Source organism: Drosophila sechellia, chromosome 3L (assembly GCF_004382195.2).
Source record: "Drosophila sechellia strain sech25 chromosome 3L, ASM438219v1, whole genome shotgun sequence".
In the NCBI taxonomy this organism is placed as follows: Eukaryota; Metazoa; Arthropoda; class Insecta; order Diptera; family Drosophilidae; genus Drosophila; species Drosophila sechellia.
Genome location: NC_045951.1, coordinates 6,900,614 through 6,913,658, shown reverse-complemented (window position 1 = coordinate 6,913,658; position 13,045 = coordinate 6,900,614). Strand labels below are relative to the sequence as shown.

Genomic DNA, 13,045 nt, shown 5'->3' with positions numbered 1-13,045 from the left:
TTTTAATTATGTATTGGGACGCCGCTGATCCACGCCTCGGCTGCTAATTAAAAGTTAAGCATTTTAGCATTTTGATTTCATTGTTTTATTTCGATGATCCTGGCTAGTTTAATTAGTGGAAGATGGCTAAATGCTGTCATGGCCATTGCATTCGCACCTGCACCTGCACCTGCATCTTTTCCAGGTGGTAAATGCCGATTGCCGAGGTGGCAAATATTTACCCAGCAGCAAAATGGAAAAGTTATCGCACGTTTCCCAGCCAGACTTTGCTTAGCGCTATTTAACTATCAGTCGGCCGAGGGAAAACAAGACCAAGAGCGGGAAAACTTTCTATGTAAGCAGGACGCGTGTTGACGATGCCGTCTTTAAGTCAACTAAACCTGTTCACTAAAAGGAAATATAAGCAGTGAAAAAAATTGAATGAAAATAAAAAGAAATTGTAACTGAAGAAATAAAAAAGCCTATGGCTTAAAATTATAAATCACATGCATTTAAATTTATTTTAATTAATTTGTTTATTTCAACTTAATTTTAAACAATCTTCTAAGCTAAAACACAAGAATCAATGTCTAAGTAATCACATTTAAATGATAATTAAAATGTGAAGGGTTATTTTGTGCTTTTAATAGTTTTTTATCTCAGTGCATTTGTTGGTGGCGCCACCATCGCTGGCGTATTTGCTTATTGTGTTTGTAAACATTGCTAACAACTTGAGTAATGCCGGCGACAATGCCAGTATTGCCACTTGCCACAGTGCCACGCCCACGCCACCAACGCCTGCAACTGCTAATAGGGCGGCATTGGTAGGGGGTGCGGTGTGGATGCGAGGTGAACCGAGGGGGATTCACCGCCGCTTCCTTGCAAGTTGTAAGTGCCCAAGTTTTTCAATTAAAAGTTGCTACCTTTTGTGTGTTACTGCGGCGGCATAACATAAATACGCATGTGTGTACACACACATTCACAGCGACGAAGGTGGACTGTGTATTTCCTGACTTTTCGCCTAATCACGATGCCGCTGATATATCAATAAACCACAGGGCAGAACGAAGGAGAATCGCCTGCATTGTAAATCAGCAGCAACCAGAAAGCAAACTCCTGGCAAACCAAACAGCCAAACAAACAGAAAGCAAACAAACAACCGAACGAAACGAAACTAAAGAACGAACGGCAAGCGACAGGTGTTGAAGTCGAGGGCATTATAAATTCATACGAAAAAATACCGAAACGTCAAACAAATTGCAAGTTTTCAGTTGCATTTCCGCAAAACGTAACTGAAATAATACGTTGCCGGCAACGCAGCAAAGTATGCAACATAAAAGCCGGTGCTGTGCGGTTGGGCTTGCATTTTGCCACGCCAAGCAAGCCATATCCCAATCCCTCCTCCACGTGGAGTTGCTGGTTATCGGATGGCGACGGGGCACACGGACAAATTGAAGGTAGGCCATGTAGCAGCCCGGAGCAACGTCTTCGACTTGGCAGCAAGGCCCTCTACCCCCTTGATAACCGAACCACCTTCACCTGTGCCCCCACGCCGCTCTTTTCCACGATTTTCCCGCTCGCATGACAAGTTGAAACGTTGACGGCTCACTGACATTGTCTGCCAGTGTATACGTGCCCTGTGCCATGGGTGCACTGCGAAAAAATTAGGTAAGCCTTCTAGCTACAAAAGGTATATAAAATATCGGGTTTCTTAAGGAAATGATGACTCCTATGTATAAAGAATTATTAATTAAAATAATATCGAGTATGTGTATAGATCTGTATAGATCTTGCAAGATCATAAGAAAATAAACCGTTTTTTTTCAGTGCACATGACTGCGCGCTGCATGCATGTATGAATGATATTGTGGCTCGACATGGCTGCGCTGCAAGAATCTCATACAAAGTTATGCAAATTCCGATTTCGTTGTCGCTGTCGCCGCTATGTTGACGTCGCGAGGACTCTGGGATGTGGGCTGCGGACTGAGGGCTGTGGGCGTGGCATCGGTTTCTGCGGTCTGACATGCATAATTGTTGGTTTTTAGTTACACGTGAGGAGGCCGTGCGGCCGTGCGGCCACGCCCCCGAAACTCTTGCCAACAGCCCCTTCTAAGGCATATTCATTCATGCAATTTGTTCGCCGTAATTGTCTATCTTGGGAAAGATAGAAATCCCATTTAAAAGGATAAATTTCATGAGTTGTGAGATAAAAGCTTTTGGAATATATAAAATTATACGGAATTATGTATAAATAACTGTCTGCTTTGTACTATGGTATGGGAAAGAGGAGATGAAGAAATATAATCTCCAATTTACCTAAAATTCAGTTCGCCTTTGGCAATTCTATTTCGGTTTTGTTTTAATGGTTAGATCTATAACTCATTCACTGGACCATCTGCTTTGATTAGAACCCATTCATAACGCTGCGTAATTCGAAGTTCCCAATGGCTATGATAGATTGTAAATCACATGCGGGCAGAACAATAATCATTTCTCAGACATTTCCCATGTATTTTCGTGTTGCTTACCTAAAAACCCCCAAAAAAATTGAGGAGGAATAACTACAACTGGGGGCTATCATCAAAAAACAATTCTCTGCGTAGCGTCCGCAAAATAATGGACGTTAGGCCGCGCGTCTTGATAAGCTAAATGATAAATTGTTTTTACTCGTGACATATGTACGCCCTTCTGAATGGATGTGTGTGTGTGTGTGTGTGTGTGTTAGCCAACTTGTTACGGATGCTGGCCTCGTATGTGCGGCTGGGAAAGTTGTTTTATGTTTCAATAAAAAAGAAAACAGAACAGAATTTAACAGAAAGGAAAAGAAAAGCAAGGAAGCTGGAAAACAAGCATGGAAAAGTTGTAAATGCGCCTGGGCACAAAAGTGGAATCTAATAAGCTCACGGCTAAATGTGTTATGATAAATGACATTGTCAGCCGCACACGGAATTTAAACTTTTTGGTCCTGGGACCACCTCAAGCAAGGCCTATAATTGAAAACTCAGAATACTTGGCCTCCTTTTTTGGAGTTTACCAAGGTTTTGAAGGCTCAGATTTGAATTGGCTTCGCGGCTAATCAACTAATACAAGAGATCCGTATTCATTCATTAAATTAAAATTTCATCCCGCTCATCTGATTTGATTGCTTTGTGCCTAAGTGGCGTCCGTTCCTCCAGATATTCAGCCCCTCACCCCCAGCTGCCCTCCTCACCAAATATTCCCCATTATATGGCGCCTTCAATCACAATTGGAGCTGGCAGTCCCAATCCCAAACCGAATCGCAACTGTTGCCACTCGGCAGCTTCTTGGCCTGTTTGTTTATTTGCCTGAAAGCAGCCATACAGCTCCATGCCTAAGTATCTGAATCCGAATCGGAATATGTATCTGTATCTGCCGGGGTATCGCACAACTCACGACGAAATCTGTATCCGGAAACTATGTTGGCCTGCCATTGAAATTCATAAAGCATCAATGGCCCCGCCGAGCTTCGCAATGGCGCGGCTCTTTTTTGTTTGAAATCATTTGCTTTAATTCAAGTGAAAAATTATTTAAATTGGTTATCAAACGTGCGGCTCAGACAAGCTTCTATGGGGCTACGGATGCAGATACAGATACAGATATAGATTCAGATACAAATACAGTCACAAATACAGGTAAACGTGGAAATGGAAATGGCGCAATACTCTTTGTTTTCCCCAGCCCCCCGTCCATATAAAAATACCTTTTGTTGCTTGCTGCTGGGTTGGGAAATGAAAATTGATTCCAACTTAAATTAAAAATATTGAGCAAAGTAATTTCTAGGAATTTGCCCAGGTAGATGAATTTGTAATATTTTTTATTTACTGAAAAATGTATGAGCCATATAAAATATTTCGAATTCAGATAGACAACAGTTGTGCCCGGATCCATGGGGGATTTGTCGATATGCCAAGTGTGTTCGACTCACTCTGAAATTTCAATGCGTGTTTATGGATATTAATATTTTAAGGCCAAAACACCCGAAAGCAATTTACCATGATTGCCCCGTGTGCAGCAAACTTTTCTGCTATTTCCCACAGCCTTTAAATAAAACGTAATTAAACGTAGAAGTAGAAAAGTTCAGGATGACAAGACTTTTGCTGCATTTGATAGTTTACTTTTTATTGTTTCATATTATTCAATAATATTATGCTATTATGTATCTCTGTTATGCACTCTCTCTGCTCTTCTCTTCTCTTCTCTTCGTGTTTTTAGGCTTAGGACTAGAGGGTTCTGCACTTCAGTTTTGATTTCACTAAATTTATATTACTTTAATCGTACTATATAATGTCACCGTGCGACTGGCTACCGCGCCATTCGCTTTGTGTTCTGCATTTGTGGTTTGTTTTAAATTAATACCTTAACTGTCATTACAATTACGTTTAATTACATTACAAATGTTGTAGTTGGAAATGCATTGGTTAAATGCAAAAAGAAATTATTACGTAACTAACTATCGGTAACTATAATTAGAATTTAGTTAAGTGTTCGTTATCGAATGACAATAAATTACGAATTTACCATCGACGGCTGTGTATGTACTTATGTGTGTTGATTATGCTATAATTTCATTATCGTTACTCATCTGATGCATATAAAAACTGCGATCCGAATATGCAATTCGGAATTCGATAACGAGTATTATGGTGAATCGCGAGCTACGCTGTAGAAAATCTCTGGCCTACGATAGGAGTAGAAATCGGTCGTAAAACACATATATCCTATATAAAGTTCATATATATATCGTATATAGACTGGGCAGAAAGGGCTGCATGCGATAGTTAAAAACGGTTTCGTATAGTAACCACGCGGGGCTTTCTTATAATGTACACACACCTAGAAGTCTTTTGACAAAAATACACATTTATACACGCATATACAGGGTCCTGTGAAGAGTTGCTCGCTTTTCGAATTGCTCGATTCTCGATTCTCGGGTGCATTGCCATACAAATCTAAGTAGGATACTAATTTGGCCAGTATTGCGTAGGCGGAGGCGACTGGGTGTTCCGCTGCTGTTTTTTTTTTTCTTTGTTTATTTTCTTATTTTTTTTGTTGTGGATGAGCTTAGGTAATTACAAAAATTAGATATTAGTTCGGTTACGGCTATCGGTAAGTTACAAATTACAGTTTACAAACTACAAATATGTTTCCTGCTGGTACAAAAATTGCTGCTTGCTCGTGCCGTGTCCTAAACATAAAGTACAACTCAAATATATATCCACGATATATATCTATTTGTGTTTATCATATACGTTTAGCTATATATTAGACATATTACCTACGAGTAGTGTGTATGCGTACTGGTAATATAAGTATGTATTTATATGCAACATACATCTGCCGTCTGAGTATTTCTCTTTTTGGTTTTTGTTTGGAATTCGCTGATTATATGCATGGCCATGATTCACGTTGACATTCAATGTATACACGCATGTGTGTATGTGTGTGTGTGCTGTGATTTGTTTTGTTTTATGCATGAGAATGGTTCGGTGTGACGCCGCTCTTCTTCTTCCTTCCGGTTCCGCTTACATCAGTAAATTTTCTAAATGCGCTGCATACTCATCGGCCGTCTTGAACTCCCTGCTTTCACTTTCGCCGTGTCTGTGAAATCAAACAAAATACAAAGACAAAATTCAGTGATATGCATTTAAAGCTACTGCGTTTTATAATTTTTTTTTTCCAAAACTTGTAAATAAATTAAAGTCTCAAAACAGTAGGTATTTTCTCCCTGTGCACAAGTGCTTGTGGCCACGGAGGTAATGAGCAAAGTTGGCAAGTAATAAAACGCTAATGCCAAATCAATAGGACACGTGTAAGTACAAACCTGCTGCCGTCGCCGATTTCCCGCTTCTTGCGCTTGCGATCCTGCGACAGTGCCTCCACGCACAGGATGATCAGCTTGCTGTCGCAGGACTGGCGCTTCTGTTCGAGCAGCTTGTGGCCATCGAGATTGCTGGCATAGCCGGCCTTCAAGTGGTCACCCGAGTGCCAGGCGTCGCAGTAGGTGTCCATGGAGCGCTCGCCATTGGGCAGCGAGCCGTGCCAGACCAGCTTCATGGGCCTACAAGGGTTATTAAAAGTATGAATTTAAATTTTAAAAGATTAAGGAGCACTATGGAATCCTACCATGTAGAATCCGTCATCACATTCTTGCCGCTGAAGCTGTAGATACGCGGCGCCTGCGAGAAGAAGCCACCTTGGCCATTGAAGATGCCATTCCACGAGTTGAAGAGCACATCGCCACGAGTGTTCACCACGGGCAGATCCCGGTCAGCCGGACGCACAATGGTGTCCAGATTCTGTACCCTGCAGACGAGAGTTAAGCATTCCGTTTATGCACAAGTTATTGCCAGCATACGAGCGGCAATTATACGCGAACAAACAAACTGCCATCAAAAGATGTCTGAAGGGCAGGTGCTGTGTTCGCTCTAGCTCTTTGTTCGTTTATTTATTTATGCTTTTTTTCTTTACACCCCCCAAACGCCGAAACTCGGAAAACTCCTACTGCAAAGCCCCGCCCTGCCGGCAGCACTGGGTAAATAAATTGCACGAAATTGTTTTCATACTTTTGGGAGCGCGCTTTTTTGCCGCGCTCGTCTCGCTTCAAATATCAAGATTATGCGGCAACTAATGAGTTCCCAAAGTGTCGGCTCAGGCGGGGAAACGTGGCGTATGAGCAATGCCGAGCATTGAAGCGGCAAATTCCCTGAACTGGATTTGTGAAAAAATCCAAATAGCCTGCGCCGAAAAAACTAAACACGAAAACCGGCCAAGCACGCGTGAAAAATCTAAAGAGAGATAAGACACACCCGCCACCAAAGACAACCAAGTACTCACCTGGATGAGAGGAATGACTTGAAGGTGCCCAGGAGTCCTGCCCGTCGTCCTTGCCGATAGCAGGCGAAATCCGCCCCGCGAATCCCCTGCAAATCACCAGTGGAGGGCTCATTCAGTGCGGCCACGCGTAGCTATTCCGGATCCAAGAAAATATGGCATGAAATTAATGCGGAATTTATGTCAAGCATTTTAAGATCTAATTAATACAGAATTTAATAGCCAGAAATTGTTTGTTTAACAAAGGGAGCGCAGGCCCAACCTCCCCGGGGATTCTGCAGAATAAATGGTACGATAGGTACGAGTAATGGATAGTAAAATATTTCAAATAATTGTAGGGGCTCTAAGAAAACAAAAACAAAAAATGGCAAAACCTCCTTCCGGGCAATGAACGGAAAAAAAACACAGAAGAAGAAAAACAGCACTCATAAAAATGTTAAAACGTGGGCAGAGGAGCTCAAAGGTCGGATCTAGCTTAATTGAAGGACAGGGAAGAGAACTCACCATTCGCGGATACCACTGGAAATGTGATTTTAATTTGTTTATTATTTTCGATTCCATTAAATTTGTTTGAAGACGCAGCCATAAAGTGGGGGACAAAAATGTTCATAGTTTAATAAATCTAAATGGAAAATTCCGAGCATTCGAACGAACACCGAGACACAAAAAAGAAGCTCTCAACATTCTTGATTTTTGGTTTCGTTGAGAACTAAGCTTTATGGATTACCCAAAAGCAAAGGACAAAATTCAATCAGAAAGCGTCTAGTTAAAAAAGCAAATCACATAGAAACACACAAGGACATGGAATCAAACATATAACTTATTTGTCTAGATAAAAAGTATAGGGTTTCCATTGGCTTAGTGAATATATAAAATCATTGGATACAGACAAAAGCAGAAAATCAAACTACACCAATTGTTCCGTGTACAACAGAACTTCAAATGCAATTTTCGCTAATTAGAAATATTTCCATTGACCAGCAAACCAAATCAAATTATTTATTCAACGAGTGTGTGTGTGTGCAAAAATTCGTTTGGCTATTTGAAAATATGCCCGTTCGGTTTTTGTTATTTTTTAGTCGACACTACGATATGCGAATATTATGGATTTAATTACCGTTTCGTATTCGGGCGCGGTTGTAAACTGCATTTAATGACAATTAATTATAAATAAGTTTAGTTTGTTATATCGATAGCATTTGCTTCAGCTCGTCTCACTGAGTATTCAATGTGAAATTATTAACAAGTAGTGTGTGGTGCATTTGTGTTGTAATTTTGTAGCATTCTTGGATGAAAGTTCGAGTTGGCCAATCATTGATAGTGAAATACAATACAATTTAGATAAATGGAGCATCATAAAAAATCCGTTACAATCTGTATATAACTATCAATAGATCGCCAACTCCATTAGAGTAGAATACGTTTTTGTTAGGCACTCTCGGCGGGAAATGACATTCGAATGGGAAAATCAGTGTCAGCGAGCTTCTCGATTCATAAATAATTCACGGTGAGCACATCAAAGTCGAGTACAATTAATGCAAGCAAAGGGAATCTCAAACTAGGACTTCTGATTTTCCTTCGAAAAGCTCGAAATTTTTTGCCCGGCATCAATGTCATTATCCCACCGATGGATATGGATGCGATTCGAATGTGGCAAGCAAGTACGAGTAGATGTGGCAGCAAGATAATGACAATTTTCCATCATTTTCCACTCACCGTTGGCGTATTGAGCAGGGATGGTGGACTGTTGAGTAGATTCTTCGACTGCAGGTCGAATCGCATCGATGGTGCCACCGTTGTGGGCGGAGCGGGCGTGGCAATCGGCACCAGAGTTCCCAGCTGGAGAAAGTGGAATGGATAAAAAGGGAGAATTAAATGTGGAATCGCAATCGTAATTAAAAGGCGCAGAGACAAACAAGCGTTTGACGAATTTGTAATTAATAAAACAAGATCTCTGCGCAAATATGCTCGTCGGAACCTTTCAAGTAGTTAATATTTCAGTGCTGGAACAGAAGGCAACAGCCGGTGTTCGGCTCCATGCCATTATGCGATGAAATCAGCGTTGTATTGAAACTTTTGCTCAAATATTTGCATTACGTGTTGGGTAAATATATATGTAGCAACTGTCCCCCAGATAGATCCCCAGTTCTCAGTCCTTATAGCCCATCCTTTCACCCATCCCTCACCCAACTCCTCGCGGGCCCAGTGTATTAGGGTCAAATTTTCGACTGCCATAATGCGCGACGTCGTCTGACAAAAGTTTTAATTACTATTTTGAACTTTAAGTAGTCGACTCGTGTACTGAAATCTAATTAGGCTGGCGCTTCGGCCACCATCTCGGTATCTCGGCAGACAGCTGTGTACTTGGCCCAGACGAATGCGAAATGCAAATGGGAGTCCCGACTACACTGGCAAAGATCTAGAATACATCACTAAATATGTTAAAGAAATACAAATAATATATTCAATTAAAAAAATCAAAAAAGTATGTATAAATAAACTCAATAAGGAACACATATTGCTTTCATTAAACGGATTAGAAAATATTCAACTATTTATTTCCGTGTAGCCAAATTTCTGGCTTGCTGATATTCTGGCAACAAAGGGTCCTTTGCTATCGCCCGATTTTGCCATATTACTCGGCGCACCCTGACAGTTCATGGTCCTGTGTCGGGTTTTTGTTGTCAAAAGTATTTAAATGGTGCCGTCAAAGGCAAGAGATTTCGTTTTCATTCCGGGCTGCCTTATGCACATGCCAGTTGCCAGGACTCGGGACTCAGTATCCAGGATCCTGGAGCCAAGAGGCACAACCCTGCTGTGCTGACTTTTGTGCCCTGCAACAACGGAAGCGGAAATCGAATCTCGAGCAGTTTTTTTTTTCATCTTTTTTTTCGATGTTTTTGTGCACCAACAGCAACAGCTCCCCAATTCTGAGAATTTTGTACACTTTGGCACAATCGAGGCACTAGTTTCCCTTGGCCCTCCTTTCATTTTCCATTTTCTGATGATTTCAATAACGCAACAAGCAGTCGAAATTGTGGCCACTTTAATGGTTAACAAGCTATTGAGAAATCGACCAATTTTGTGTGTAATTTCTGCTAACCCAAGCAAATTGTGAGGGCGAAAGTAGGGTAATAAAAGGCTCCCATAAGGAGCAAGTTCACCTTGAAAGCTGGTCGAGATTAATTGGCAAATTTCGACATTTAAGGAGAATTGTCCAGAGGAGGACAATAAAAACCTTCGATTTCCGTTTAATATGTTTTTTAATCTGCCAAAGGACTTTATGGCTACGAGGAGCCGTATGCCATATGAAGCGATGCATGTTTTATGTTCCATCAAGAAATGTTTTGAGCCTCCGACGGCCTGACTGACTCGACTGACTCAAATTGCCTGCCACATGCCACATGTCTCAGGATACTCGCACCCCTGTATCCTTGTGTCCCTTAACCGGCTCAAGTGAAAAGCCAAGCGCAAGTCAATATAATTGAATAACGCAGATATACATATGTATGTATAGTATGTACATACATCCACGTTTCGGGTGGCAATCAGTCTGTACGTCTGCAACATTTAATGTGCAAATAAAAAACGAGTCGATACAAGGGCAATGCCAAACAAACCTTACTTTATGGCAGGCAAGAAAAATAAATAAATAAATAAGACGAGCTTCTGCCAGCCAGGCCTGTCTCATTTATTTTAGCATGCATTTGTATCTCCCTCTTTGTTTTCGCTTTTCTTTTCCAAAGAGGAGCTTATAGCCATAATGGCACAACAACGAAGGACGGGAACGGGATCTATAAAATAATAACCGCTCGCCGGCGGGCTCAGCGGCTGTCATATTTGGCATTTTAAAAGTCCCTCTGTTTGCTTAGGAGGCAGAAATCAAATCGCAGTCCCGAAACCAAAAAGGATTTGGCCCAAACTCACCGCAATGTACTGCCATCCCTTGTTCACGCGAACCAGCAGCGCCTCCTCCTCGGTGATGTAGGCCAATGTGCCCGGCGGATTCAGGGCCGATTTCTGCGGAATACACATACACACATATCAGCGAAAGGGTTTTTTAAAAATACATGGCAGTTGCCAAATTTAACCAATCGACACCCACTTTTGTCATTTCATCGAGGTTTTGGAAGGTGACTGCGCCGGGCACAATCTTCATGTTCATGTTCGATGAGGATGCCGAGAAGTATGGTTCCTCGCCATCGACGACCCCCAGGGTGTCCTCATGCTTGTGGGAATGTCCTGGCTGGTGCGGTGGCTCTAAAAATATATAATTCATGCATTATGACACATAATTTCATATACTGCCTTAACTTATTTGGAATTTAACAAGTGCTAAATCACAACAGTGTTAACATACTTGTTTCAAACATCTATTTGTTTTTTAAAATTTCCTTTGTACACAAATACCTCTACAGCTCTATAGTATTTGATATTTGAATAAATAAATCAATATTCGTGCACTTAACAATGTAATTATAATTAAAAAGCCTTGTTTAATAACAATGCAATTGCTCTACATGTGTGCCTAAATTTCAATATGAGTGAAATTGTGCTTAAATATTACATCTGCACATTCACCTATTTCCTAACCGAATAACCGGATTTGGACTTCTGACCAAAATATTACTGGTAACTAAAATATGTAATATCTGTGTGTGGGGCCATGAGTCGTTGGTTTTTTCATTTCTGGCGGAGGAGGAAAAGTCATGACGGTGTGAAAATTCGCGCATAAAGAAAATGTTTACACGTTGTACTCCATCAATGGCAAATGAGTTTATGATGCTGTGCAAATATGTGGAACTCACTACCCATTAATGGAGCTAGCTCATGAAAATGCTAATAGAAAAGGTAATTTAGTAACTGAACGCAATAAGCTGGATCAAAAGGTAAGTCATGCAACATACAAAAGGACTATTGCTACTCTAATGTGGTGAATGGAGTTTCGATTGTAGATTGTAGTTAGTTAGTTCGATTACCGGCTGTGCCATCGGGCCGATCGCGAAGATCTTGCAGTTCTCGCAGTGCTTTGAGTTCGTCCAAGGATGAGCGCGTTCCTTGATGACGATGCAAATGACATGGATTGATAGCGGTTGGATAAGTTAGGTTTCTGGCTCTTGGGCAAGGATAATGCTAACTATGTACAGATATTGACCACTAGCTAACTAAGCTCACAAGTGACATATATACAATTTATGTTGGCAGTATAGTTTTCATGGGCTTTCTCACCTGGTCGTCCGTAGTAGGATGCATCGCCGAAGAAGGAGCCTCGCGAATCCATGCCGGGTTCTCCTTTGGGGCCAGAAATGGAAAGACCCGGCAGACCTGGCGGTCCCGGAGGTCCTGGAGGTCCTGGCATTGGGATATACTGCACGCCGCCGCTGTCACCATCGCCTCCACCAGTGGAGGGTATGCCTGGAGGTCCTGGCAAGCCATCGCGACCATCCTGACCTCGGTCTCCCTTATCACCCTTTATCTGCAAGAGAGTCTCAGTAGGTGAGTATATGGAGCAGCACTGGTGATCCATCAGCATTCTGTCGCCCCCGGGGCGTATACTTGACATCGACTTTTGGCACTTACCCCTTCGCGTCCGCCGGAATCGCCCTTTGGTCCTTTGGGACCCATTTCACCCTTTGGTCCTGTCATGCCAGGACGACCCTGTGAATCAATTAAATTGGGGTTATGAAAATCAGTAAAATCAAACAAAAAATGGCTACTGTAAGCTTCTAATGATTGTTTAAAGTGCACTCAATTATTTGAATGTTGGCCTAAATATCTCCAAAATGATATGAGCACGTATAAAAGTTTCCAGATGCCCAGCAAATATCACACTCGTCTGTTCGGAAGTAGGAAAGTTGGAGAGCAAATTATAAGATCATTGCCAGCAAAAGCCAACAGCCACATGGAATGCCTCGTGAGAAGTATATAACCCACTTGGCCCAAAAGAAGTTCCCGAACACTGGGAATCGGACCAACGGGGCAACTTGAACTGTGGCCAAACTTTGGCCGTTTTCAGAAAGTGCAACAATTCTCGTAGTTGCAACGCTTTTGTCTCCCCAAATTTGGCTGCAGAAATGGCAGCTCATGTAAATACGTTGCATGATTTTGATTTTTCGGCGCGGTAAACGATGCCAGTTGGCACAGAGAATGCCATGGTGTCCTTTTGCAATGGCATACCGTGCGGCACACGCGCGCCTACCTCTCAATTCAGTGA

The 13,045-nt window shown here is 41.8% G+C and overlaps 1 protein-coding gene across 11 annotated transcripts in view; it reads right to left on the bottom strand.

The window, feature by feature from the left end:
* Positions 1-4,092: 4,092 nt before the first annotated feature.
* Positions 4,093-13,045, bottom strand: part of LOC6611087 (collagen alpha-1(XV) chain) — a 54,104-nt gene continuing 45,151 nt past the window's right edge. For 6 of the 11 annotated variants that reach the window (XM_032717734.1, XM_032717741.1, XM_032717736.1 and 3 more), the window contains 11 exons: positions 12,412-12,489; positions 12,061-12,307; positions 10,937-11,091; positions 10,759-10,851; positions 8,548-8,670; positions 7,949-7,975; positions 7,336-7,350; positions 6,835-6,965; positions 6,124-6,303; positions 5,822-6,058; positions 4,093-5,598 (listed from right to left, as the gene is read on the bottom strand). In XM_032717734.1, the coding sequence (XP_032573625.1) occupies positions 5,523-5,598; positions 5,822-6,058; positions 6,124-6,303; positions 6,835-6,965; positions 7,336-7,350; positions 7,949-7,975; positions 8,548-8,670; positions 10,759-10,851; positions 10,937-11,091; positions 12,061-12,307; positions 12,412-12,489 (1,362 nt within the window). In that variant the 3' untranslated portion in view covers positions 4,093-5,522. Of the gene's footprint in view, positions 5,599-5,821; positions 6,059-6,123; positions 6,304-6,834; positions 6,966-7,335; positions 7,351-7,948; positions 7,976-8,547; positions 8,671-10,758; positions 10,852-10,936; positions 11,092-11,810; positions 11,889-12,060; positions 12,308-12,411; positions 12,490-13,045 lie in introns of all 11 variants that reach the window. The other 5 variants (XM_032717740.1, XM_032717742.1, XM_032717744.1 and 2 more) reach the window with 3 other exon arrangements.